The sequence below is a fragment of the Lepidochelys kempii genome, chromosome 1, assembly GCF_965140285.1.
Source record: "Lepidochelys kempii isolate rLepKem1 chromosome 1, rLepKem1.hap1, whole genome shotgun sequence".
NCBI lineage: Eukaryota > Metazoa > Chordata > Testudines > Cheloniidae > Lepidochelys > Lepidochelys kempii.
In genome coordinates, this window is record NC_136380.1 from 210,494,183 (window position 1) to 210,520,813 (window position 26,631).

Genomic DNA, 26,631 nt, shown 5'->3' on the forward strand with positions numbered 1-26,631 from the left:
TTGTAAGGAGAGTGATCACTTTAGATAAGCTATTACCAACAGGAGAGTGGGGGGGGGGGGGGGGAAGAGAAAACCTTTTGTAGTGATAAATACCCATTTTTTCATGGTCTGTGTGTATAAAAACATCTTCTGTATTTTCCACAGTATGTATCCGATGAAGTGAGCTGTAGCTCATGAAAGCTTATGCTCAAATAAATTGGTTAGTCTCTAAGGTGCCACAAGTACTCCTTTTCTTTTTGCGAATACAGACTAACACGGCTGTTACTCTGAAACCTGACTCTTCTCAGGGTCCCAAGACTGAGTCACCTTAATACCCCACACATCCAGCGTGAGAAAGACTTGCTTGTGCTCAACTGTGTTTCACCTCCCTGACACTACCAGTCTGAGAGCCACTCAAGCACCCTCCTCTGGGCTATGCCAGCCCTTACGTTGCCTTTGAGGTTAACAGTAGGTGTGCCCCAGTCCCTGAGCCCCTTTGAAGAGTTCCCCTATAGCGTCCAGTCCCTTATCCACTGAACATTCGCAGACAAACCAGATCAGTCGTTTCTAAGGGACCAGTGAACACGCCACCTTGTATGATTCAACTCAGGATCAGCCCCTAGTTTAATATCAGACAGTTACATATATTTACAGTGAAAACAAGTTTATTATCAAAGATTCAAGAAATAGTGAGTAAGGATAATGAAAACAAAAGGTTACATATTCAACAAAATCATAACATGATTTCTAGAGACTAAACTGAACAGGCTAACCTTCTGTCTTAAGAAATTTATCTCACCCCAAATGTCCTTTGCATCATTTTCACAGAACCATAGAATATCAGGGTTGGAAGGGACCTCAGGAGGTCATCTAGTCCAACCCCCTGCTCAAAGCAGGACCAATCCCCAACTAAATCATCCCAGCTAGGGCTTTGTCAAGCCGGACCTTAAAAACCTTAAAGGAAGGAGATTCCACCACCTCCCTAGGTAACGCATTCCAGTGCTTCACCACCCTCCTAGTGAAAAAGCTTTTCCTAATATCCAACCTAACCCCCCCGCCCCCCCACTGTAACTTGAGACCATTACTCCTTGTTCTGTCATCAGCTACCACTGAGAACAGTTTAGATCAGGGGTCACCAACCTATGGCATGTGTGCCAAAGGTCGCACATGAGCTGATCTTCAGTGGCACTCTGCTGCCTACCTGGGTTCCATCCACCAGCCCCGCTCAGCCCGCTGCCGGCCTGGCTAGACAGACCCCCAGGCTGGCAGCGGGCTGAGCAGGGCTGGCGGCTGGAACCCTGGCTGGCAGGGGCCGGCAGACGGAACCGCAGACCGGCAGTGGGCTGAGCCACTCAGCCAGCTGCCGGTCTGGGGTTCCGTCCGCCGTCCCCTTGCCAGACAGGGTCCCGGCCACCAGCCCTGCTCAGCCCGCTGCCAGCCTGGGGACATTGCAAAACTCAAAGGAAAAGGAAGGGCAAGGATCACACTAAACTGATAAGATCTGCATTTTAATTTAATTTTAAATGAAGCTTCTTAAACATTTTAGAAACCTTATTTACTTTACATACAACAATAGTTTAGTTATATAATATAGACTTATAGGTAGACCCCTTCTAAAAACATTAAAATGTATTACTGGCACACAAAACCTTAAATTACAGTGAATAAATGAAGACTTGGCACACCATGTCTGAAAGGTTGCCGACCCCTGGCCTAGATCCATCCTCTTTGGAACCCCCTTTCAGGTAGCTGAAAGCAGCTATCAAATCCCCCCTCATTCTTCTCTTCCGCAGACAAAACAATCCCAGTTCCCTCAGCCTCTCCTCATAAGTCATGTGTTCCAGTCCCCTAATCATTTTTGTTGTCCTCCGCTGGATGCTTTCCAATTTTTCCACATCCTTCTTGTAGTGTGGAGCCCAAAACTGGACACAGTATTCCAGATGAGGCCTCACCAATGTCGAATGGAGGGGAATGATCACGTCCCTCAATCTGCTGGCAATGCTCCAACTTATACAGCCCAAAATGCCATTAGCCTTCTTGGCAACAAGGGCACACTGTTGACTCATATCCAGCTTCTCGTCCACTGTAACCCCTAGGTCCTTTACTGTAGAACTGCTGCCTAGCCATTCGGTCCCTAGTCTTTAGCAGTGCATGGGATTCTTTCTTCCGTCCTAAATGCAGGACGGCACTTGTCCTTGTTGAACCTCAAATTTCTTTTGGCCCAATCCTCTAATTTGTCTAGGTCCCTCTGTATCCTATCCCTACCCGCCAGTGTATCTACCTCTCCTCCCAGTTTAGTGTCATCTGAAAACTTGCTGAGGGTACAATTCACGTCATCCTCCAGATCATTAATTAATTTTAACCAAGGCTAGTTGTAATCCCATTTTCGTGAATGGGAATTGCACTGCCCGATTACTTCTTAGTGCGGGATGAAGGAGCGTCTAGTGGTGTTCTTACAACTACAATACCCACCTGCTGAAGTAAAGAAACAGATCGACAGAGCCAGAAGAGTACCCAGAAGTCACCTAATACAGGACAGGCCCAACAAAGCAAGTAACAGAACGCCACTAGCCATCACCTTCAACCCCCCCAACTAAAACCTCTCCAGCGCATCATCAAGGATCTACAACCTATCCTGAAGGATGACCCATCACTCTCACAGACCTTGGGAGACAGGCCAGTCCTTGCTTACAGACAGCCCCCCAACCTGAAGCAAATACTCACCAGCAACTGCACACCACACAACAAAAATACTAACCCAGGAACCTATCCTTGCAACAAAGCCAGTTGGCAACTCTGTCCACATATCTATTCAGGGGACACCATCATAGGGCCTAATCACATCAGCCATACTATCAGAGACTCGTTCACCGGCTCATCTACCAATGTGATATATGCCATCATGTGCCAGCAATGCCCCTCTGCCATGTACATTGGCCAAACCGGACAGTTCTATGTAAAAGAATAAATGGACACAAATCAGACATCAAGAATTATAACATTCAAAAACCAGTCAGAGAACACTTCAATCTCTCTGGTCACTCGATTACAGACCTAAAAGTCACAATATTACAACAAAAAAACTTCAAAAACAGACTCCAACGAGAGACTGCTGAATTGGAATTAATTTGCAAACTGGACACCATTAACTTAGGCTTGAATAGAGACTGGAAGTAGATGTGTCATTACACAAAGTAAAACTATTTCCCCATGTTTATTTCCCCCACCCCACCCACTGTTCCTCACACGTTCTTGTCAACTGCTGGAAATGGCCCATCTTGATTATCACTACAAAAGGTTTGTTTTTTTCTTCTCCTCTCCTGCTGGTAATAGCTCACCTTAACTGATCACTCTCGTTATAACGTGCATGGTAACAGCCATTGTTTCATGTTCTCTGTGTATATAAAATCATCCTCCTGTATTTTCCACTGCATGCATCCGATGAAGTGGGCTGTAGCCCACGAAAGCTTATGCTCAAATAAATTTGTTAGTCTCTAATGTGCCACAAGTCCTCCTGTTCTTTTCACTTTGCTTTACAGCGGCAAAGTTTTGACTGCTACTTTAGTCCAGGGCTCAGATCTAATACCAGGCCTCTGATACAAGGGCTTAAATTTCAGGCCTCCTTCCTACTACTACTACATATTGGCAAGTTTCTCTACATCACTCAGCCTCAGGAACAAAATCCATGAAGAGTTGTTTCAGACAGCACATTTTACCTAGAGTTTTCTCGGAAAACTAACCAATCAAACCCACACTCTTTCCACCATGTTTCTCTAGAGCAATCTGATCCATTACCATGTATGTTGTATCTGTCCATTTTAGAATATAAACTCTGAGATTAGTCCATACATTGTAAGGTGCCAATCCTGCCTATGGCACTATCTACCACGATCCACCTACCTACCAACCATTTTATTTACACACATACACAAACACACCCAGAGAGAATATGTATGCAGAGATTCTGAAAGCATTATGCTCACTTACAGAAGTCATCTCCATGTTGTTCAGCTGAGCTTCATGAAAACCTCCATCTGACATCACTTCCTCCTCTGCTTCTTCCTCAGCTGTAGCAACATTTCTGCGCTTAAATAACTAAAGAGGAAAAGACCTGAAGTTAGTATCAGCAGTACAGAATCCAAGGCTAGCTTACTTTCAGAATAGCACAGTAGGCTGCAATAGCTCCGACAGCCATGATCTCCTAATTGCTGTGCAGAACCAAGTTGCGACAGGTGCACATGGAATATTTCAAGATTATTATATTGAGATGTGACAGATGCTATGGAACACTAGAATATCCAAAGACATTATGTTAAATTTATAAATGATATATGTACTTTTATGGGCTTGCCACTAATTGTATTCCTGGTTCAATGGATGAGCTCAAGGATGCTTTCTACAGGAACTAAAAGCACTAAGGGGTAATTAATGTAAAACTTAAATGCTGAATCAATGCAAGTAACAAGCCTTATGAAGCTTCACCCGCCCCCCGGTGGAAACAACACACAGATTAACATGACCTGGCCTTAACAGACAATGGATTTGAACCTTCATAAAATATCAGCCCTGACCAGAGGACTTGTTCACTCACCCTTGAGACAAGAACTAACATGAGACTGTGACCAAGAAAGGCAGGCCCTGTGGAAAAGACCTGGAGCACTTTAAATCTCCCAGAATCTCCCTATGGAAGACAGATTGTCATCTAGTAAACAAGGCATGCACATAATCTGTTTGTTTTTAAGATATTTTCTCTAAAATGCTTTTGTTCTGAATAAATAGTACTTTGATTTAGGACAGCTGGTTGGTTATTGCCCCTGGGAGAACAACTGCAAATGCTGAACTGAAGTCAGATCTGCTGAAGTGACCACAGTTACTTGCAAGAGTTTGCAGCCTAAACTCCAGTCTGGAAGGAGAGGATCATGGGATTCTGGTTCACGAAAGGTAAAAACTACAGACCCGAGACTAACAGGGATGCCCTCATGGAGATCATAAGGGGGACAGAGGTGCAATTAACTCAGGAACTGAGACAAATATATATGCTAAAAGTTGTGGTTTCAAAAGAACACTGGAATCAAGTAAGTCAATGGACTTCTGAGTCACTAGAGGAAACAGTCAAACTCAATTTAAAACCAAAGGTTAGTAGAAGATTAAAAAGGATTTAACAAAACCTAGTAAGAAAAGTCTAAACACTTGCATTTAAATTAAAAGAAACAACTCTTCCCCTGAAGGTGCTAGAAACGCAAACCCAACAGCATGACTGTAACAGAAAAGAACAAACTGTTCCCATCAGAAACGGACCAGAAACAAAGTCAAATGCAAAAGAAAATAAGCACATTATGATGAGCAGATTACATTCTAAATTTTTATTCATCTGACTAATCTAAGGCCTTGTCTACATTACAAACGTAGGTCAAACATACAGTTGCCACAGTTAGTACATCTCTTGTGCACATGCATACTTGGTGCCTTGTGTCAGCAGTGCTTGTACTCACCAGGATCACTTTTACTGATGTAATGTGGTGCACCATGGGTAGGTATCGCAGCATACAATTCGCCAGCATCCACAGCACTATCTTTGGGGAAGTTTTGGCAATGCATGATGGGGCCGAAATGAGCCGTGCAGGGGTGACCAGGAGTATATGGTCAGCTTCCCAGTTTGCAACGGTCTCCAACCTATAATGTCATCTGTATCCCATAATTTTTGCACCTTTTTTAAAATCCCACAATCCCACGTGACCGTCCTTGCCGTTTCCCACCTCCAGCAGAAGCATGGAACCTGCACAGCTCTGCACCGCTGCCAGGAGCGCTGCAAGCACAAGGTGCACAATGCTGTAGTATTTGCAGAGTCCCAAGAAGAGCCGCAGGGCACATGACAATTCCTTGGAGGACAGATTGTTGTAGGCCATCGCAAGAACCAACTCAAAGTTGCGGGTCAAATTCACAGAGCAGCTGCAGACGGTGGTGCACCACCTCTGGGCCCAAGAAACACACACTGGCTGGTAGGATTGCATCAATACCGCAGGTTTGGGATGACGAGCAGTGGTGGCAATCTACATTCCTAGATTGGTGTGCCAAACTCACCCCAGCCCTCCAGAGCAGGGACACGAAAATGAGAGCTGCACTGCTATCATCACTCACTTCTCCGATGTCACTGTGGAAACTTGCAACGCCAGATTGCTACTGGTCAGTCGAGAATAAATTTGGAGTCGGGAAATCCACTGTGGGGGGCCTTTGTCACGCAAGTATGCAGGGCCATTAATCATCTCCTACTAAACAGGAGTGTGACTCTCAGCAACATGCAGGATATAGTGGATGGATTTGCAGCAATGGAGTTCCCAAACGGAGGTGGATCAATAGATGACATGCATATCCCTATTTCTGGCACCAGCCCACCTTGCCAGAGTACATCAGCAGAAAGGGTCACTTTTCTATGGTTATGCAAGTTCTGGTGGATTCTAAAGAATGCATCACCGACATCAATGTGAGCTGGTCAGGGAAGATGCATAACGCTCACATCTTTAAGAGCAAAGGGCTGTTCAAAAGCTGCAAGCAAGGACTTTTCTTCCTAACCAGCAGGTTACCATTGGCAATGCTGAAATGATCCAATCATCTCAGCACCACCAAGGAATGCTTTACTACTGGCTCAGCAAATGCAAAATGACAGTTGAATGTACCTTTGGTCATTTGAAGGGACACTGGCATTGTTTATTCACAAGATTGGACCTCAGTGAGAAAAATATCCCCATGGTTATAGCTGCCTCTGGGGTTCTGCATAATATCTGCGAAGCAAAGGGGGAAGTTTCCACCCAGGTGGAGCAGCTCCTTGCTGAATTTGAACAGCCAGATACAAGGACTACAAGTAGAGCTCAGCGTGGAGCCATACGGCTCAGGGAGTCTTCGAAAGACCATTTTACTAGTGGGCGACAGCAGCGTAAGTTGTCGTGTGCTCTATCTGGCACGCTCTTTTTTGCGGCCTGGTATGAATGATGTTGATTGCGGTACACGTAGGCATATAAAACATTGTCAAAGCACCTATTAATTTTGTTTGTGAATTATTTTGAGTTGTGTGACACTGTGCAGAAACAGGTCATTAGTCATTTTCAGAACAGCTGAGCACCAGCCAGCACATGTTGTGAACTAATAAAGACGAATTATGTTTCAAATGCTTTTATTCTGTAACAAAATCAGTGAAATTAAAACCAAAAACAAACTTCAGGTAATTTAAAAACACATACATCGAAAACTTACTAGAAAACCTAATAAACTAAGAGAACAGAACTAATGAAGGGGAAAGAACATTCTTGTCCATCTAAGCTACACCTACAGCAATCATGGCTTTCACAGCTCAGTGTATGAGAAGCTGTGATTGTCTTTAATGTCCCCTGGGGCGGGGGAGCCATAGTGCAGAAGCACCTAATGTCATATGGAATGTTGGGGGTAGGGGGAGGGTGGGGGAGGCAGGTATGGGAGGTTCTGATATTGAGTCTGATATTAATGGGCTGCAGAGGGAGGCAAGCATGGGGTTGTTGCACCTACAAGTCCACCAAAGTCTTCAGTATCTGTGTTTGCGGCCTGAGAAGCTCTATTCTATCCTGATGAATCTCCCTCTCCTTTTCCTGCACCTTTCTCCTCTCCACTCTTTCCTTCTCCAGGTTGTCCCCAGTGTTCATCCTGTAGGCCCTGTGCTCATTGTCCATTGCAGCACTGGCTTGCAGGATCTCCTGGAACATGTCATCCCGAGTCCTCTTCTTTCTCCTCAGGCATTCCGTGGGTGTGCAGAGACAGACCGTGAGGGCTGCAATGGCAGCACCTGCAGATAAAACACAGAGGTACTATTGTCAGTGTACTCACTATGGAAAGTGGAAACTCAAAAATGCTGAACTCAATCCCCTTCCTCCGGTAAAGTTTTAAGGACTAACTACATTCTCACTTCTGCTTGAGGCTGCCTGTGCACAGTGCCAGCCACAGCAACAGTCACAGTTAGCATGGCCCGCTGGGGGTTGGGAAAACGGGGAAGGAATTGCTCAGTTGCATGGTTCTAGAAGTATAGGTCAGGCCCTTCACTTTCAGTTTTTATTTTATTTTATTTTTTCCCAGGAATTTATCAGTGTTTATTACCACAACAACAAAAAAGGTAAAAATCAGTTTAAAAAACATTAATTTTCCTGGGTAAATATCAGGGTTTATTTTGGTGGACGAAAAGATGGGGAAAATATTCAGTCGATTAATGCTTTCAATTTCAATCACCACTGTGGTTTGCTGCAGAAATAAAACAGAACTCAAAACTAGGGTTGTCAATTACTCGCAGTTTAATGCATACGATTAACTCAAAAAATTAATCGCAATTAATCGCAGTTTTAGTCAAACTGTTAAACAATAGAATCCCAATTGAAATTTATTAAATATTCTTGGATGTTTTTCTACATTTTAATATATTGACTTCAATTACAGCACAGAATACAAAGTATATAGTGCTCATTTATTATTTTTGATTACAAATATTTGCACTGTAAAAATGATAAAAGAAATAGTATTTTTCAATTCACCTCATACAAGTATGGTAGTGCAATCTCTACCATGAAAATGCAACTTACAAATGTAGATTTTGTTTGTTTGTTACATAACTGCATTCAAAAACAAAACTGGGTAAAACTTTAGAGCCTACAAATCCACTTAGTCCTACTTCTTGTTCAGCCAACCATTAAGACAAGAAGTTTGTTTACATTTACAGGAGATAATGCTGCCTGCTTCTTATTCACAATGTCACCTGATTGAATTAATTGGTGGAGAATTGTATGTCTCCTGCTCCGTTTTACCCGCATTCTGCCATATATTTCATGTTATAGCAGTCTCAGATGATGACCCAGCACATGTTGTTCATTTTAAGAACACTTTCAGTGCAGATACGACAAAACACAAAGAAGGTACCAAAGTGAGATTTTTAAGGATAGATACAGCACTCGACCCAAGGTTTAAGAATCTGAAGGGCCTTCCAAAATCTGAGAGGGACAAGGTGTGGCGCATGCTTTCAGATGTGTTAAAAGAGCAACACTCTGATGCAGAAACTACAGGACCCAAACCAGCAAAAAAGAAAATCAATCTTCTGCTGGTGGCATCTGACTCAGATGATGAAAATGAACATGCATCAGTCCGCACTGTTTTGAATCGTTATCGAGCAGAGCCCGTCATCAGTATGGAAGCACGTCCTCTGGAATGGTGGTTGAAGCATGAAGGGACATATGAATCTTTAGCACATCTGGCACGTAAATATCTTGCGATGCCAGCTATGACAGTGGGCTTGCAGGCTCTAAAGTTTTATATTGTTTTGTTTTTGAGTGCAGGCTTTTGTGTACATAATTCTACATCTGTAAGTTCAACTTTCATGATAAAGAGACTGCACTACAGTACTTGTAATGGGGAAACTGAAAAATACTATTTCTTTTAGTTTTTTACAGCACTTTATATTTGTAATCAAAAATAAATATAAAGTGAGCACCACACATTTTTTATTCTGTGTTGTAACTGAAATATATTAGAAAATGTAGAAAAATTCCAAAAATATTTAAATAAATGGTATTCTATTATTGTTTAATCATGCGATTAATTTGTTTAATCGCTCGATTAATCGCGATTAATTTTTTTAATCGCTTGACAGCCCTACTCAAAACACAATGCCACTTCTGAGTTTAAGAAAACAATACATCTCTAATCCCCCAAATAAAACTTTCCATTTGAATAAATAGTTTACTATTGTAGAGTTAGAACTATTAGTCTATAAATATTTACTTTTAATAACTGGGCCACACCATTTGCAGCGCATACACTCAACTTCATCCTTTTAAACTTTCAAATGCTTCCTTGTGTTCTGAAATATATTTGGATACAGATTTTCGTTTTCTTCCCATTTTAGGGTGTCAAATCTTTAAACAGTTTTGGTTTAAAGCTGCTCACAGCTTGAAATGTGTACCTGGGCATGAAATTCATCAGTACGTTCAGATGCACATGCACTTCAGAACTTGTGCGCGTGCCTGATTGTTTATTGTGTGTAACTTCTAGACTACTACATAGCCTTACTTCAACAGGCAACTTTGCATACACATAGACTAATACACATTTGTACACAGACCAATATACATACAGACTAATAGACAGACTAATGGTCTCAAGTTGCAGTGGGGGAGGTTTAGGTTGGATAGTAGAAAAAACTTTCACCAGGAGGGTGGTGAACTACTGGAATGCGTTACCTAGGGAGGTGGTGGAATCTCCTTCCTTTGTGGTTTTTAAGGTCAGGCTTGACAAAGCCCTGGCTTTAGCTGGGGATTGGTCCTTCTTTAAGCAGGGGGTTGGACTAGATGACCTCCTGAGTCCCTTCCAACCCTGATATTCTATGATTATCGTAATACATAGATCTCATGCAATGTATTGTATTTTCCTAATAAAAAAGGGTTTATGTATTTGAATGATACAAAAGTAGGGCGGAAAAAAATCAGAAAAAAAATGAATAATACTTTTTGCAAAACCCGGAAAATTTTTGGTAAAAATCAATCAGTTTAAACTGAAAAGGAAGGGACTTAAGTATAGGGCAATGCCACTGAATACTGGCACTGTTTTCAACAGGTGGTGGTGATTTTAGCAGATCTCTCACTCCTGAGAGTAACAAAGGCAGAAAGAGAACAGCTGCGGTGGGTGTCACAAAGCAGCCCAGGACTATATGTTGCTGGACTGTGTATTGCAACGGTGCCTGCTACCGTTATCACTGACTAGCATGGGAAAGTGTCCTTCTGCAGAGGAAGAAATAAGGCTGCCATCCCTAGAAACCTTCGGCAGAGGATTGCACAGTACCTCCATAAAAGTTTCGTCAAGATCTCTCAGGAGGATTCGAACATCCCCATGAACATAAACAAATTGCTCTGCAGCCCTCCTCCCACACCCCACCTAACTCCAGAAGGGAGTGAAAAGCAGATAGCAACTCTGTCTTGGCTGTAACACCACCTCTTCTACCGTGAGTAAATTAATGGTAACTCAAGAGTGTCCTGCTACTTTGGGGGTGCCATCCCTGTAATTTAAAATTAAACGACACGCTCACCTGAGGTTCCTTCACCTGCATAGGTTCACCCATGCTCATCTGGCAAGACTGGTTAGACTGCAGTGGAGTAAAAAGAGGTACTGGCTCACTGCACAGTTGGATTGCCTGGTCACCTGTCCAACATACTCCTCTTCCTTGTTCACCACCTCCTCACTGCTGTTCACAGAAGAGGCTGGTGACTTGGGCTCCTTGGAACTATCCAGAGTGCTGTGGCAGGTGGTGGTGTGATTTCCACCAAGTATGGCATGTGGTTCTGTGTAAAAGCAGTAGGTCTGCAGCTCGGTGCCGTATCAGTACCCCTGGCCTTCTGGTACATCTGCTGCAGCTCCTCAGCTTTCAAACAGTGTTGCTGCTGGTCCCTGTCATACCCCTTCTCCTGCATCTCTATGAGCAGATTGCTCGGGTTGTCGCAGTTTCTACGGCTGGCTCGAAGCAGTGCCTACACAGCCTCTTCTACCCACAGGCCCAGGGAGATCCAGTATCTCCTGTCTGCTCCATAGTCAGCTGGGCAGTTGCATTCAACAATGGAGAGCTGGTAGATGTGCTCATCAAGCCGGGCAATCAGGAAAATGAGTTTCAAAATGGCACTTATGTTGGTGGGAGCCAAATTTAAATGTAGACGTATGCTCAACTAGGTCGACATAAGCTGCCCCACATTGACCTATATTTGTAGTGTAGACCAGGCCTAAGATGTTAGTAACACAAAGGATTTTCATTAATGTTGGAAAAACATACCACACTGGATTTTAATAAATAGGAAAATTCCAGGAGAACAAAAATGTTTCAGAGATCAATAAAGATATTTATTTTTGTTTACTGATATATCCCTGGGTGAAAAAAATGGGGAAAACACCTTAATAGTATAGAAATGTGTAACACCACTTTGCTCTTAAGATTTATGGGGAAGAATTCTGTGCAGGTTAACACTGGGTTAGACTTTTCTTGGGTGAAGGCTTTGAGATAAGTTTTGGCCCAGCAGAAGTTTTTACCCCCTCAGAAATGGACTTTTCTTGGAATTTTCTAAAAGAACCTGAAAAGCTATTATAGCAAAATGTGCCAGCACCACTGCACTACTGGTCTTTATTAATACAAGAACAAGTGGTCATGAAGTGACTTCAGCAGCCAATCCATTTAGGATCAAAAAGAAATTATACTACACAGTGTTTGACTGCCACAGGTTGGCTAATCACTAAAGAGATCAGAGTCAAAGGTGCAGGCTGGGTTTTTAAGGGGAGTGCATTTGTTTTCTGATTTAACATCTTTAGTGATATGTCCTAATCTATGAATGAAGTTATCAATGTCATGATGTAGAGGTCAGGAAAGATTTCCTCTTCCCAATCTTGCATGAACACAAATCAACTAGGTGCATTTGCATGGATTCCGACCCCAACCACACTTTTCTCTGAAGCATCTGATATTGGCACTTCCAGTATCCTTTCTCTGGTCTTAATGGATTGATGACCTGACCTGATATTACAAATCCAATGTGCTACTTTCAGCCCTCAACCTAGCTCCAAAAATCTCAATCACCCAAAGTGCAGTTTCGTTTGGCTTTAAACATAATCCATCTCAAAGTTTCCAGTTTGTCCAACAGGTGCAAAAAAGGGCTACTAGGATGGTCAAAGGAGTGGAGAACCTACCTTACAAGAGGAGACTTAAGGAGCTAGGATTGTTTAGCCTAACCAAACAAAGGCTGGGGGGGATAGGATTACTGTCTATAAATAATCAGAGGGATAAACACCAGGGAGGGAGAGGAGTTATTTAAATTAGGGCCAACGTTGGCACAAGAACGAATGGACGTAAACTGGCCATCAACAAATTTAGGCTTGTAATTAGAAGAAGATTTCTAACCATGAGAGGAGTGAAGTTCTGGAACAGCCTCCCCAGCCAAGCAGTGGAGGCAAAAAACATAATTAATAACTGTATGATGAGACTGCCTACAATGGCATGTGGTCCATCTGGGACTGCTAATAGCAAATACCTTCAATGGCTGGAGATGGGACCAGATGGGGAGGGCTCTGAGTTACTACGGTGAATTCTTTCCCAGGTGTCCGGCAGGTGGATCTCACTGCATACTCAGAGTCTAACTGATTGCAATATGTGGGGTCAGGAAGGAATTTTCCCTCAGGTCAGATTGGCAGAGACTATGTGGGTTTTTCACCTTCCTCTGCAGCATGGGTCACTTGCTCGTTTGAACTAGAGTACCTGGTAAATTCTCTGCAATGTGACGTCTTTAAATCATGATCTGAGGACTTCAGTAACTCAGCCAGAGATTATGGGTCTATTACTGGAGTCAGTTGGTGAGAGTGGGACCAGGAGCAGGGAAGACATCAGGGACTAGAGGCAAAAGGATTGCAAACTGGGCTCTGAAAAGACCCCTGAAGTAAGTTAAACTCCCGCCGAGGACAGTAAGATTACACAGGAATTGGAGCTCCTATAGTGGACCCAGAGACAAGAGACTTAAAGATACAATGGCTGAGCTGAAGCGGAGGGTTGGCCAACTACACCAAGCAAGATCCCAAGGATAAAGACCTCTGGTACTACTCAACATACTGCTCCTGGTAAGAAAAGGTTCTCAACACTGTCCCTGCTCCCAGGCTGCCTTCTCCTGAGATAACAGGAAACCACTAGTCCAGTGGTTGTTTTCAGCATCTCTCTTGATTCTCAATCAGATGGGGACACAAAAAACTTTAAACTCCCTATTCAACATATCAGTCTAATAAGCAGGGTTAGTGTGTGAACTTACATCATCATAATCATAGTAGAACCAGGGCTCTAGCACACACGTGTGATTTCAGTAGATCAAGGAGCAACCAGGCACCAGAACAACTGGTTTCCACTGTCAAAGAAGTCTGCTCTGTAATCAACAGTATGTTAGCATGCATAAACTTATCAGGACAGGGAGGCAGACATTTTCAAGAAAAGCCTTCTTTTGTGGACTGGCTATAGTTACAAGAGAAAACTTCTGCAGTACCTGTTCCTCCCTTTTCTGCTTCCGCAGCTGAAGGCCCTCTTCCTCTCGCCTACGACGCATTTCATCAGGATTTAAAGATTTGTTCTTATAGCTCTTCAATCGGAAGTTATCTTTTCCTGAGGTTGTCATGATTTCTAGAATACTGCAATTAAAAATAGGTGGATCATAACAATAGATTTCTCTTTAGGAACAAACCGCTTCCAGTTCTACCTTTATTACTGCTGTAGCTAGCTATGCCTCCAGGCACTGTCCCCACCCTGACTAGTATTTCTGGGAGAAGGAGAGACTACTAAGTGAAGGCAGAAATAGCTCACAGGACTTGCATGCACTTCATATGTCACTCTCACAACAGCATGAAAGTACCAGTACAAGGGATGCTTGAAATACTTCAGGCTAACATTAAAATACAGAAGGTCATCTAGTACAACCCCCTGCTCAAAGCAGGACCAACCCCAACTAAATCATCCCAGCCAGGGCTTTGTCAAGCCTGACCTTAAAAACTTCTAAGGAAGGCGATTCCACCACCTCCCTAGGTAACCCACTCCAGTGCTTCACCACCCTCCTAGTGAAATGGTGTTTCCTAATATCCAACCTAGACCTCCCCCACTGCAACTTGAGACCATTGCTTCTTGTTCTGTCATCTGCCACCACTGAGAACAGCTGAGCTCCATCCTCTTTGGAACCCCCTTCAGGTAGTTGAAGGCTGCTATCAAATCCCCCCCCCCCCCACTCTTCTCTTCTGCAGACTAAACAACCCCAGTTCCCTCAGCCTCTCCTTGTAAGTCATGTGCCCCAGCCCCTGATCATTTTCGCTGCCCTCTGCTGGACTCTCTCCTATTTATCCACATCCCTTCTGTAGTGGGGGGACCAAAACTAGAGGCATACTCCAGTGACTAATAGAAGGGAATAATCACTTCCCACGATCTGCTGGCCATGCTCCTACTAATACAGCCCAATATGCCATTTCTTGGCAACGACGGCACACTGCTGACTCGTATCCAGCTTCTCGTCCACTGTAATCCCCAGCTCCTTTTCTGCAGAACTGCTGCTTAGCCAGTTGGTCCCCAGCCTGTAGCGGTGCATGGGATTCTTCCTTTCTAAGTGTAGGACTCTGCACTTGTCCTTGCTAAACCTCATCAGATTTCTTTTGGCCCAATCCTCCAATTTGTGTAGGTCACTCTGGACCCTATCCCTACCCTCCAGCATATCTACCTCTCCCCCTAGCTTAGTGTCATCTGTGAGCTTGCTGAGGGTGCAATTCATCCCATCATCCAGATCATTCATAAAGATGTTGAATAAAACCAGACCCAGGACCGACCCTTGGGCCACTCCACTTGATACCGGCTGCCAACTAGACATCGAGCCATTGATCACTACCTGTTGAGCCTGACAATCTAGCCAGCTTTCTATCCACCTATCCATCTAGACCATTTATCCAATCCATACTTTTTTCACTTTCTGTCAAGAATACTGTGAGAGACTGTATCAAAAGCTTTGCTAAAGTCAAGATATATCACAACTACCGCTTTCCCTATATCCACAGAACCAGTTATCTCATTATAGAAGGCAATCAGGTTGGTCAGGCACGACTTGCCCTTGGTGAATCCATGCTGACTGTTCCTGATCACCTTCCTCTCCTCCAAGTGCTTCAAAATGGATTCCTTGAGGACCTGCTCCATGATTTTGCCGGGGACTGAAGTGAGACTGACCGGTCTGTAGTTCCCCGGGTTCTTTCTTCCCTTTTTAAAATATGGGCACTATATTTGCCTTTTTCCAATCGTCCAGGACCTCCCCCGATCACCACAGATTTTCAAAGATAATGGTCAATGGCTCTGCAATCACGTCAGCCAACTCCCTCAGCATCCTTAGATGCATTAGATCTGGACCTATGGACTTGCGCATGTCCAGCTTTTCTAAATAGTCCTTAACCTGTTCTTTCACCACTGAGGGCTACTCACCTCCTCCCCATACTGTGTTGCCCAGTGCAGCAGTGTGAGAGCTGACCTTGTCTGTGAAGACCAAGGCAAATAAAGCACTGAGTACTTCAGCTTTTTCTACATCATCGGTCACTATGTCTCCTCCCCCATTCAGTAAGGGGCCCACACTTTCCTTGACCACCTTCTTGTTGCCAACATACCTGTAGAAACCCTTCCTGTTACCCTTCACATCCCTTGCTAGCTGCAACTCCAATTGTGCCTCGGCCTTCCTGATTACATCCCTGCATGCTCTAGCAATATTTATATACTCCTCCCTAATCATCAGTCCAAATTTCCACTTCTTGTAAGCTTCCTTTTTGAGTTTAAGCTCACTGAAGATTTCACTGTTAAGCCAAGCTGGTCACCTGCCATATTTGTTGTTATTCTTGCTGCACTTCGGGATGGTTTGTTCCTGCGCCCTCAATAAGGCTTCTTTAAAATACAGCCAGCTCTCCTGGACTCCTTGCCCCCTCATATTAGCTTCCCAGGGAATCCTACCCATCAGTTCCCTAAGGGAGTCCAAGTCTGTTTTTCTGAAGTCCAGGGTCCGTATTTTGCTACTCTCTCCTCTTCCTTTTGTGAGGATCCTGAACTCAACCATCTCATGGTCACTGCTGCCTAGGTTGCCACCTACTTCTACTTCCCCTGTCAACGCTTCCCTGTTTGTAGGCAGCAGGTCAAGAGGAGCACAGCCCCTAGTCAGTTGCTAGTTTATTTGAAATTCTCTGGCTTAGTTTGTCCTCCCTCCTTTTTAAAAACTGAAGGACTTGCCCCAGCTAACTACACAAAACTTACGTTAATTTCTCTGTCACATCTGTCTCTCTACACAATCTCCACACTCACAGCACAAATGTCTTCTCTTCTATAAACCTTGCACTCTAGGATAGCTTTCCCATTTCCCTCCATTTCATTAATTTTCCAACTTCTCAAATTTCAGCTGAATTTCATCTCTTTCCCTTCTCTCAATCGGCTGTTACACTCTAAAGTTTTGGGGATACAGTTTGTAGGAAAGAAGCTAGGAAGAAATAAAGCTGTATTTCACTAAAATACACCAGTGAGCAGCTTTGAAGTTTACCGTTTATGATATCAAAGCACACATACATATTCTCTTCTTGGGTAACAGAGAAGACCAACAGTAATGACATCAGTCTGGCGGTGGTCACTGTTTATTGGCGTTTCATATATATTTGCTGAACTGTGGGGTTACTGAGCTTGATCCAAAATCCTGATGTCAGTGGAGAGACTCCATTTAAAAAATTGTGCTGTGAATCAGATCTTATATCTGCATTGCTGTTCTCTCTTCTAACATTTCACTTAAAATCTTGAGATGGTAAACATAGAATTCTCACTGAATATGTCTATGCATCTCATACAGATGTAAAATTTCCAGTATGCCACAGATTTCAACAGCACTGTACTGCAGAATTCAGGTGGCTTTGCTGCTGAATTTAGTTCTCATGTTACACAGTACACTGGCCCTTATTATAAGGAGCTTATAAACCTTCTCTGAAGCGCCAGTTATTGTCCAATGGCCTAATCTGTTGTGGCAAACATGTTCCCAAAATCCAAAAAGTTTCACAAGCACAGATATTGCAGGTTGTGGAGTGATCTTATGTTGACTGAATTAAAATGAAGAAATAAGAGTATAATGTTAGGTGTAGGTTCTGAAAATCTCCCATCCCTGTGCAAGACAAGTTCATTTTCCACTTCAGCACATTACAAATATTATCCAGCCAGTAGTAAGTCTACTCTCACCTTTGGATGTTTCAATTAACAATGAGGATGTTAACATAACTTGATTAAAAATAGACTAAGGCAGCTCTCAGTAACTTAAGGGAATCTAGTGAAAAACACCTAGTAATATTTTTGGTAATGATACTAAATAAATTCCAGAGACTAGAAGTGGCTTCTGTTAAGGACCAGGTCATGGGTAGTTATGCCTAATGGTCACAGCAGGAGGCTGGTCTACTGGCTGGAGCAGGGGTGACTAGGCTTAGTGGCCACAGCCCAAATCAGAAGCCCAGTTACTAGACAGTCACTCATAAATTGGACTGAATGTAGCATAAGACCTGAATTTATTACCATTAATGACTAGACTCCCAGCTCACTCTGCTCACATTCCTCAGGGAATTTTATTTTTTAAAATAAAAGTTCCACAAACAGATCATTCAGAAACTTCAACATTGTTTCCATACAAAATGTTGAAGTCTTAAAAATATGAATAAAATTTTTAAATGCTTTTCTTTAAAAAACTACATTGTTTCTTGTGATACAATACCCTTGCAAACATTTCTTTCCTTCTCCATGTGAATTAAAACAAATCTTTGAAATTTCCATGCTGGCAAATTCTGACAGAGTACTTGTCTCTGTAGTATAATGAATCGTGCACTGGAATTCTAGAGAAATCAGGGCAATTCAGAGGTTGTGGGTTTGAGCCCCACCAAAGTCAAGTTTTGGTGCAGAAAAGAGCCATAAAAATGATTAAAGGATTAGAAAGCATACCATATATAGTAACAGACTCAAGGAGCTCAGTCTATTTAGCTCAGTGGCTTTCAATCTGTGGTCTGCAGACTTCTGGGGGTCTGTAGACTATGTCTAAGGGGTCTGTGAAAGGTTGTTACCACCAAAGAACAGTGGTTTTCAATCTGAGGTCCACAGACTATGTCTAAGATTTCCAAAGGGGTCCACACCTCCAACTAAAATTTTAGGGGGTCCACAAATTAAAAAAAGTAGAAAACTGCTGATTTAACTTAACCAAGAGAAGGATAAGGAGTGATCTGATCATAGTCTATAACAGACGTGGGCAAACTTTTTGGGCCACGCACTGGGGGCCAGGGCAAGCTCCCTGCCTGCCTGCCCTGCCCCACGCCGCACCGCTCTGGGAAGCGGCCGGAACCACGTCCCTGCATGGCCCCTGGGGGAAGGTGGGGGGGCCACAGGGCTCCGTGCGCTGCCCTTGCCACACATCCAGGTACCTCCCCCGAAGCTCCCATGGGCTGCGGTTCCCCATTCCCGGCCAATGGGAGCTGTGGGGGGCGGTGCCTGGAGGCAGGGGCAACGCACAGAGCCTTCTGCCACCCGCACCCCACCTGGGGCCCCAGGGATGTGGTGCCGGCCGCTTCTGAGAGCGACGCAGAGCCTGCGGCATCATGGGGGGCAATCCTGCAGGGCCAGATCCAAAGCCCTGAGGGGCCGGATCTGGCCCGTAGTTTGCCCACCCCTGGTCTACAAGTACCTACCTGGGGAATAAATATTTGATGATGGTCTCTTCAATGTAACAGATAAAGGTACTATGGCTGGAAGTTGAAGCTAGACAAATTCAGACTGAATATAAGGTGTAAATTCTTAAAAAGTGAGTGTAATTAATCGTAACAATTTACCCCGTGTTACGGTGTATTTTCCATCACTGGCAATTAAAAGAAATCCAGTATTCATTTAAGATATGCTCTAATTCAAAACAAATTAGTTTGGGGAGGTCTATGGCCTGTGTTATACAAGAAATTGGACAAGAAGATCACAACGGTCCCTTCTGCGCTTGGAATCTCTCAAAAGAGCCACAAAAGTTATGCTAGGGTAGAGAAAAAGTCTTAAAGTTAAATTCTATTTAACTTATCAAAAAAATCAACAGGTAATTTCATTACTGTGTATGAGTACCTGCATAGGGAGAAAATACTGATAACTAAAAAGGCTCCTTAATCTAGCACAAAAAAGTATAATATGGTTGGAAGCTAAAGCCAGACAGATTCAAATTAAAAATTTATGCCTAGTTTCAAACAGTGAGGGTGATTAATCACGGAACAAACTACCCAAATAGTGGATTATCCAGCTCTTAAGGTCTTCAAATGAAAAATATGCCTTTCTGGAGTATGCTTTAACAAAACAAATGATTGGGCTCAATACAGAAGTAACAATAAAATTAAATGGCCTGACATACACAGGACATCAGACAAGACGATCTAATGATCCTTTTCAGTCTTAAAAACTATGAATCAATGGAGACTTGCCAGCTGACTTAAGAATCCCATCCAATCTTGCAGTTACATCTTGGGTCTTCACCGGGGGGGTAGCACACCATCCTGCTGTCCTTGCATCCCTTACTGAACTCTCTGGCCATTTCATATGCTGATGAGGACTACGGGACTTCTTTAAATGGTTGAGAAAATGCTCTTGCAAATCCCTGTAGTACAAAGCAAGCAGCTACTCTCACACACTGTCCCCAGTAACAACTCACTGTTCCGTTCCTCTGCATGAACATTCAGAGACATTCTAAGTGCCTCACTAAATGCCTGGTAGCGATTAGATACTACCAGCCAGGTTGAATGTCTCCTGGTTCTCTTTCCTCTGTAGGTCACAAATGTCTGTTCTTTTGTTTCTACTCTTTCCTGTTTCTTTTCCACTGAACCTCCCCCCTTTACAACTTCGGTGGCAATGATTTCCAAACCACACTGTCATAGAAGTCTTCATCTGCTTGAATCAAGTTTACCCAGAGCACTGTAGTTGGCAGTGCTGACAGAAAAGAATGGATACTTACTCTATGGTACTGAATCTTTGAAATATACTGTCCACACAGATTCCACTCTTGGTGGCTCATAAGCAGTTGTCTAATTCCTCAGAGGTAAGTAAGAGATGTCCTAGTTGACTAGTGATCGCAGGGCTGCCCTATCAAAATTAACATCCAATCTGGAAGCCTGCACTAGGGAATAGAGTGCGCTAATTGTGTGGATCAAGCTTCATGTAGCTGTTTTACATATTACAGGTAAGGGGATTTTATCCAAACAGACAGCAGAAGCTGCCCAGACATACTGAAATGCATTCTTTAATATGACCAGGGAGATCTTTCTTGGCCAGCTAATAAGAATTTATGCAATCAGAAACCCATTTGGATAACCTCTGAGAGGAAATATGTTTTCCCTTAAGTCTTTTGGCAAATACAACAAATAGCAAAAAATATTTCAGGAATGCACCTAGGTTATCTAAATAAAATGATAAAGCTCTTACTAGATCTGCCATGTGAAGCTTCACTTCCCCCAGATTAGAATATGGATTGGGAGAGCAAACCAGGAGGAGACTGGACTGATTATATGGAATTCTGAAACAAACTGAAGCAGGACTTTGGATAAGGTCCAAAAGTAACACTGTCCTTATGAAACACCAGGTATGTGGAACCAACCACGAGAGCTTGCATTTCACCTATGCTTTATGATGAACATGGTAACTGTCTAATATTTTATGAGATAAATAAATAACTCAGGGTCCCTACCAATTTTGTATTGCTACTTGTTGGTAGGAAAGCTATTATCTTTCCTGGAGGTACGGGCTAAGGGTTTGAGTCACATAAACTGTCTGGTTCTAACCCAAACAGCTTAACAAGAACCGGCTGAGTCTATATACATGTACGGAAGACTTTGTGTCAACAATGAAAGGGCCAAGGACCAAGCCATTAACACTCAACTACAGAGAAGCCCAAACAGGCTGGATGTGTGAATACAGCATGGCTGAGTTTGAAGAACAAAGGCCCAAGAGTGTGAACAAACCGTGTTTCAAGTGTGCTGCTGAGAAGATAAGCGGAGAGAGACAGGGACAGAAAGAGTACAGATGGACCTCAAACTCAAGGCATAGCAAAACCATTACTTCTATCAATATGGACTTGATTTAAGCATGTATGTCTATTCCATGCTAAACTAAGGGCGTTCTCATGCAGTATGTTCCAGGTGACTAATGAATTGAAAAGGCTGCCCTGTGGCACTGCAAATACTTACTGGGTGGCATTCCTCCCTAAGAAGATAGTCTCCTGTGGAGACTGAAATAAGCTGGACTCGCTATAGGATCTCATGGTGGGAAAACAGGAGTACTGGAGCCCCAAGCCCCAATCTCAGAGTTCTTGAGGCCACATGCCTGCCTTTTCAGAAGAGTTCAGCACATTAAAGGCTGTGCCAGGCAAACCCTCATCCAAACCAGGACTGCTCACACAGGTGCCCCTCCAACAAAGCTCAGGGAACCATCACTCAAACATGCAGCAACAACCCAGCTCCACTGACTTACCCTTCCAACAGAGCCTGCATGCATGTGGCAGCAGCCTAACCCTGAGCCGAACCTGGGTCAGATGACCCCCAGGCTCAGGTATCTCCCCAATCCTGCCAGAGCTGCAGATCAGTCTGTGCAACAGCACTACCTTGCTGAACCCTCCTTGCAACCTATCAGACTCTCGAGACTCCCAGCCTGCTCTTGATCCCATTCCTGTTCCTGTCCCAGTCTTGCCTGAGCCCTGTCCCAGTCTTGTCCTTGCCCTACTCTGACCTCGCTCCAGTACTGTTACTGACAAGCTCCAGCCTTGCTTCCACTTCCTGACCCTCCCCGGACTCTCAGACTACCCAGTTTCAACCTTTGGCCTGTATCTGGACTCCAGTGACATGGCTTGTCCCTAGACTCTGACCACCAAGCTTTGACCCCTGGCTTGCACCTAGACTCCAGCTGTGTACTTATTCTGGTTTGTTTACAGACTCTGATCAGCTCTGACACCAGATCTCAATTCAAGTGCCACCCTTGGCCCAGTCCTGACCCTATATCCAACTTCGATCTCCACTCCAACCAGTAGGCCTCACTGCCAGGACACAGTGCCTCTGTAAATCCATTACTCTCTCCTAGTTGATTTAATGGCTAACAAAAAAATTTTTTTTACTTGATAAGTGATTAAGGGAGCAAGAGCTCCCAGAAGTCCCATCAATCCAAGTAGAATTATATTAAGGTCCCAGAAACGAAGGGGCTCCCTAATTGGGGGAGGGGTCCCTTCATGAATTTTGCCACTGGAAGGTTAAAAAAACCAACAGTTTGGCCCTGAATAAGAGGGTGATTTGCAGATACTGCTGCCAGGTGGACTCTTATTGAACTGACGGAAAATCCCCACTGCTTCAGGGCTAGAAAATATAGGCTATAACTGCTGAGGCTGATGCTGCCAGTGGAGAAAATGGGAAATGGGCTGAAATGTCCAGATAGTGAACTACTTCTCCATTTAGCTCTGTAGATAAATCTGATCAAAGGCTTCCTGTCTGGAGAAGAATGTTCTGAACCTCAGCTAATAACTCTCTGAGTGGGATTCATACAATCCAGGATGTCAGGTGAAGGGATTTGGGGTCTGGGTGCAGGATCTGGGAGATTCTGTCAGATAGAATGGGTAAGGTGGTCAATGGTTGCACTGAGATTCAGCAGATCTGAATGTCAAACCATGATCATGCAACCTGTATCTTGTCTCAATTCCCTTAGTACTGTGGGTAGCAAGATATAAGTGGATAGGCATACATTAATCAGCTCCACGGGATAAGGACTGTGTCCATCAGGGAACCTGGCACTGTGCCCCCTCTAGAGCAGAATGTCTGATAATTGTTGTGACATGTGCAAGAAGTTCTACTTTTGGTAGTCCCTACACATAAAAGAACAGCTGCAAAACAGTCTTTGAGAGACCCCATGTGGTTTTTGGAAAAATCCTTCTTGATGTAATCTTCTAGGGTAGTCTGGAAACTGGGAAGGTGGCAAACTACTGGTATGATGAGATGTCAGGTGCACCACTCCCACTGATGTATTCCCATCTGCAAAGAAGCCAAAGATCTTGCTCCCACCTGCTGATGTAGTGTATCACTGTGATGTTGTCTGTCAGTAACTTCATTGTTGAGACATCAAGAAAGTGTAGGAAAGCCCTGCACTCCAGGCATATGGCTCTGAGCTCTAAAATGTTTGTGTAGGTAGGCCTTTTGGGGAGACCAACCCTCTTGATTTTTTAGTGGAAAAAGATGTATCACTCCATTTCTGCATGAAGGTATCTGTTACCAGCGTACATGTAGATAGAGGCATGAAGAAAGAGAGTTGTGAACAGAGGCAGCTAATAGGAGTTTCAGAGGGTGCAGCAGCAGACTCTGTGCTTGAAAGTAGTGGGACTTGACGAGTGGTGCTTTCCTTCCAGGTTCAGCACTGTGTGAGATATCAAAAAGGCCAGTGGGGGTAACCTGCAACGGATGCGCCATGTTTTCTTTCCTGCCTGAAGACAGAAAGGATTTGGTATGTCTGAACTGCAAGCTGGTGGATGTGCTGGAGGCCAAGATGCTTGGATTGGAGGGGCAAGTTGACATGCTACTGAGAATCAACTTGAGGAGTTCCTAAGACAGCCAGGTTGGGGAAAAACCAGTACCCCCAGTTCAAGGAAGAATGGAGCTGACCACCTAGAAATGAGAGAGAGAGGAAGTTAGACAGAGGCCTGGTGGTTTATAACCACCAGAGGCAGGAAGTCACAGCAGCTTTCTACCCAGTTGGAGACAGAAGACGATGGACAAGCTGTGGCTACCAAAAAGAAGAGGACTAGAAGGAATTCCACACATCTAGAAGTTTCAAATCAATACGAAGTATTCAATGTGGAAACTCTAGAAGATACCTCTCAAGATCCAGCAGGTCCAAGGGAACGGAGGGATGTACAGGGCACATACATCGATGGCAGCTCAGCCCAATTTGTAAGAAAATCAAGCTTGTCCACAAAGAGTTCTCCAACTATCCAAGGAAGACAGAAAATCCTTGTTGAAGATTCAATACTCAGAAGAATTGAAAGAACATTCTGCAACAGAGAGGTGGACAACGGGATGATATGCTGCCTTCCTAGCAAAGAACAGTAGAACACAATCCAGTGGTTGGAAGGTAAAGCCAGACAAATTCAGAAATACACTGGAAATAAGAGGGCTTAAATATTTAAAAGTGAGAGTAATTAACCATTGGAACAATTCACTAAGTGTCGTGGTGGATTCTCCATTGGTGGCAATTTCTAAATCTGAAAGATATGCTCTAGGAATTATTTTGGAGAAGTTCCATCGCCTGTGTTATACAGGTCAGACTATATGACCACGGTGGTCCCTTCTGGCCCTGGAATTCATGAATCTGGGAAGCTCCAAATCTCTTGAATTAGAAAGGTTTTATGCAGTGACAAGAAGCTGTTTCAGAAGTGATGCATTGTGTATCCATACCCAGCTACAGCCTGCTTACTCCACCAGCTATAGCCAGTGTCTCAGCTTCAGGCTGAGCTTTTCTGAATGGAAAAAAAAATTCATGAAGTATATTCACTGATGTAGCAATAAGCCACTAAAAGGAGTAGCACTGACTGTTGACTGAAACACCTAACCAGTGTTTGATAACAGGAACATCGGAATTCCAATATCAGGACTCACCAGGGGTCCACCTAGTCAATATCTTGTCTCTGGTACTGGCCAGTACCAGGTGTTTCAGAGGAAAGGGAAAGAATTATAAAATAACCTGCTCACAGAAGAACTCTTAGCAGTTAGAAGTCAGCAAAATCTCCTTGCATTCGGGGCTTACTTAAAAACATTGTTTATATTTATCTATCTGTATAAACTTCCCTATAAATGCTAAAGTTAAGACTTTGTCATGGTTACTTTTAGGTAAAAGTCACAGACAAACAAAAATTCATGGAAACCATGACCTGTCTGACTTTTACTAAAAATAATGGGGGGAAAAGGGGCTGACGAGGGATGACAGAAGCCTGAGCCAGGAGAAGAGAGCCGGGGGGGGGGGGGGTGGCGGGGAGGGAGAAGAGGAAAGAAGGGGTCAGCACTCCCGCCATGCCTCAAGCCCCCACCACCACCAGACAGCTCCAGGGTCCTTGATGGCTGACAGCTCCAGTCCCTTCACCCCAGGCCTGAAGCAGAAAATGTCACAGACCTCTCTGAAAGTCACAGAATCCATGACAATCTTATTCTGAATAAATGTCTAATCCTATTATTTGAATCTTACAAGGTGCTTGGTCTCCCTCCCTTGTGACTCCAAGTTCTATAAATAAATTATTAATTATGTAAAGAAGTATTTCCCTTTCTCTCAATTTTAAATGTGTTGCTTCTCAGTTCCATTGAATTCCACCTTTTTCTTGTATTTTGACAAAGAGTAAACATGGCCACCAAATTTTATATTCCTTTATCATATTCCTTTTAACTAGCCTTCCTTCTAACCAGTCTCAATCTCATCAGTCACTACTCATCTGTCTCTGGAACCACTTCTGTTTCTATTACATCTTTCACAGCTGGGGCAACTAGAACTGCACACAGTATCCTAGCTGAGGGCTTAGCTATTTACATTAAATAGAAAAAGCTTCATTAATGCAGAGTTAAGGTTGCTCAGTGATAGTGCATGTCCTTTCAGAACACCAAATTCAGCATAAAAGACTTCTGAAAAACAGGAAATACAGTGTTAAAGTAAACACCCACATAATCTTAACTTACCCATCCTGGAGCTGGCAATATCCACTCGGAAATATCTGCATGCATTCCAGCTACATTCATTGTGTTAAGTGTAGCTGTATTGAATGATGGAGAAGTTGAAGCAGCTTGGAAGAGCTGTGATTGTGTTATGAGGAAATCTGGGTCCAAGGCTCTCCCTCCCTGCCCCCGCGCCTGCCGCCCCAGCATGTTATGAAAAGAAAGAAGTGCTTGTATACCTCGAGGTTCCAATCTGGGTAATTTCAATATGGAATTGTGTGGGTTGTGTCAGTAGCAGTGCATTGGAGTCATCTTGAAATGGGTATTGTCAGTAGAGAGGTATGATACGAGAGAAGTCTGTGGATTTAACGATGA

The 26,631-nt window shown here is 43.6% G+C and overlaps 1 protein-coding gene across 13 annotated transcripts in view; it reads right to left on the reverse strand.

Moving 5' to 3' along the window:
* KPNA1 (karyopherin subunit alpha 1) overlaps positions 1-26,631 on the reverse strand; it is a 181,872-nt gene that overhangs the window by 122,402 nt on the left and 32,839 nt on the right. For 11 of the 13 annotated variants that reach the window (XR_012154830.2, XR_012154829.2, XR_012154835.1 and 8 more), the window contains exons 2-3: positions 14,040-14,181; positions 3,967-4,074 (exon numbers count right to left, since the gene is read on the reverse strand). Coding sequence is in view for 8 of the 13 variants with exons in the window: in XM_073310977.2 (XP_073167078.1) it covers positions 3,967-4,074; positions 14,040-14,168 (237 nt within the window). In the remaining 5 variants the exon portion in view is untranslated. Of the gene's footprint in view, positions 1-3,966; positions 4,075-13,811; positions 13,906-14,039; positions 14,182-20,019; positions 24,226-26,631 lie in introns of those variants that run through there. The other 2 variants (XM_073310967.2, XM_073311016.1) reach the window with 2 other exon arrangements.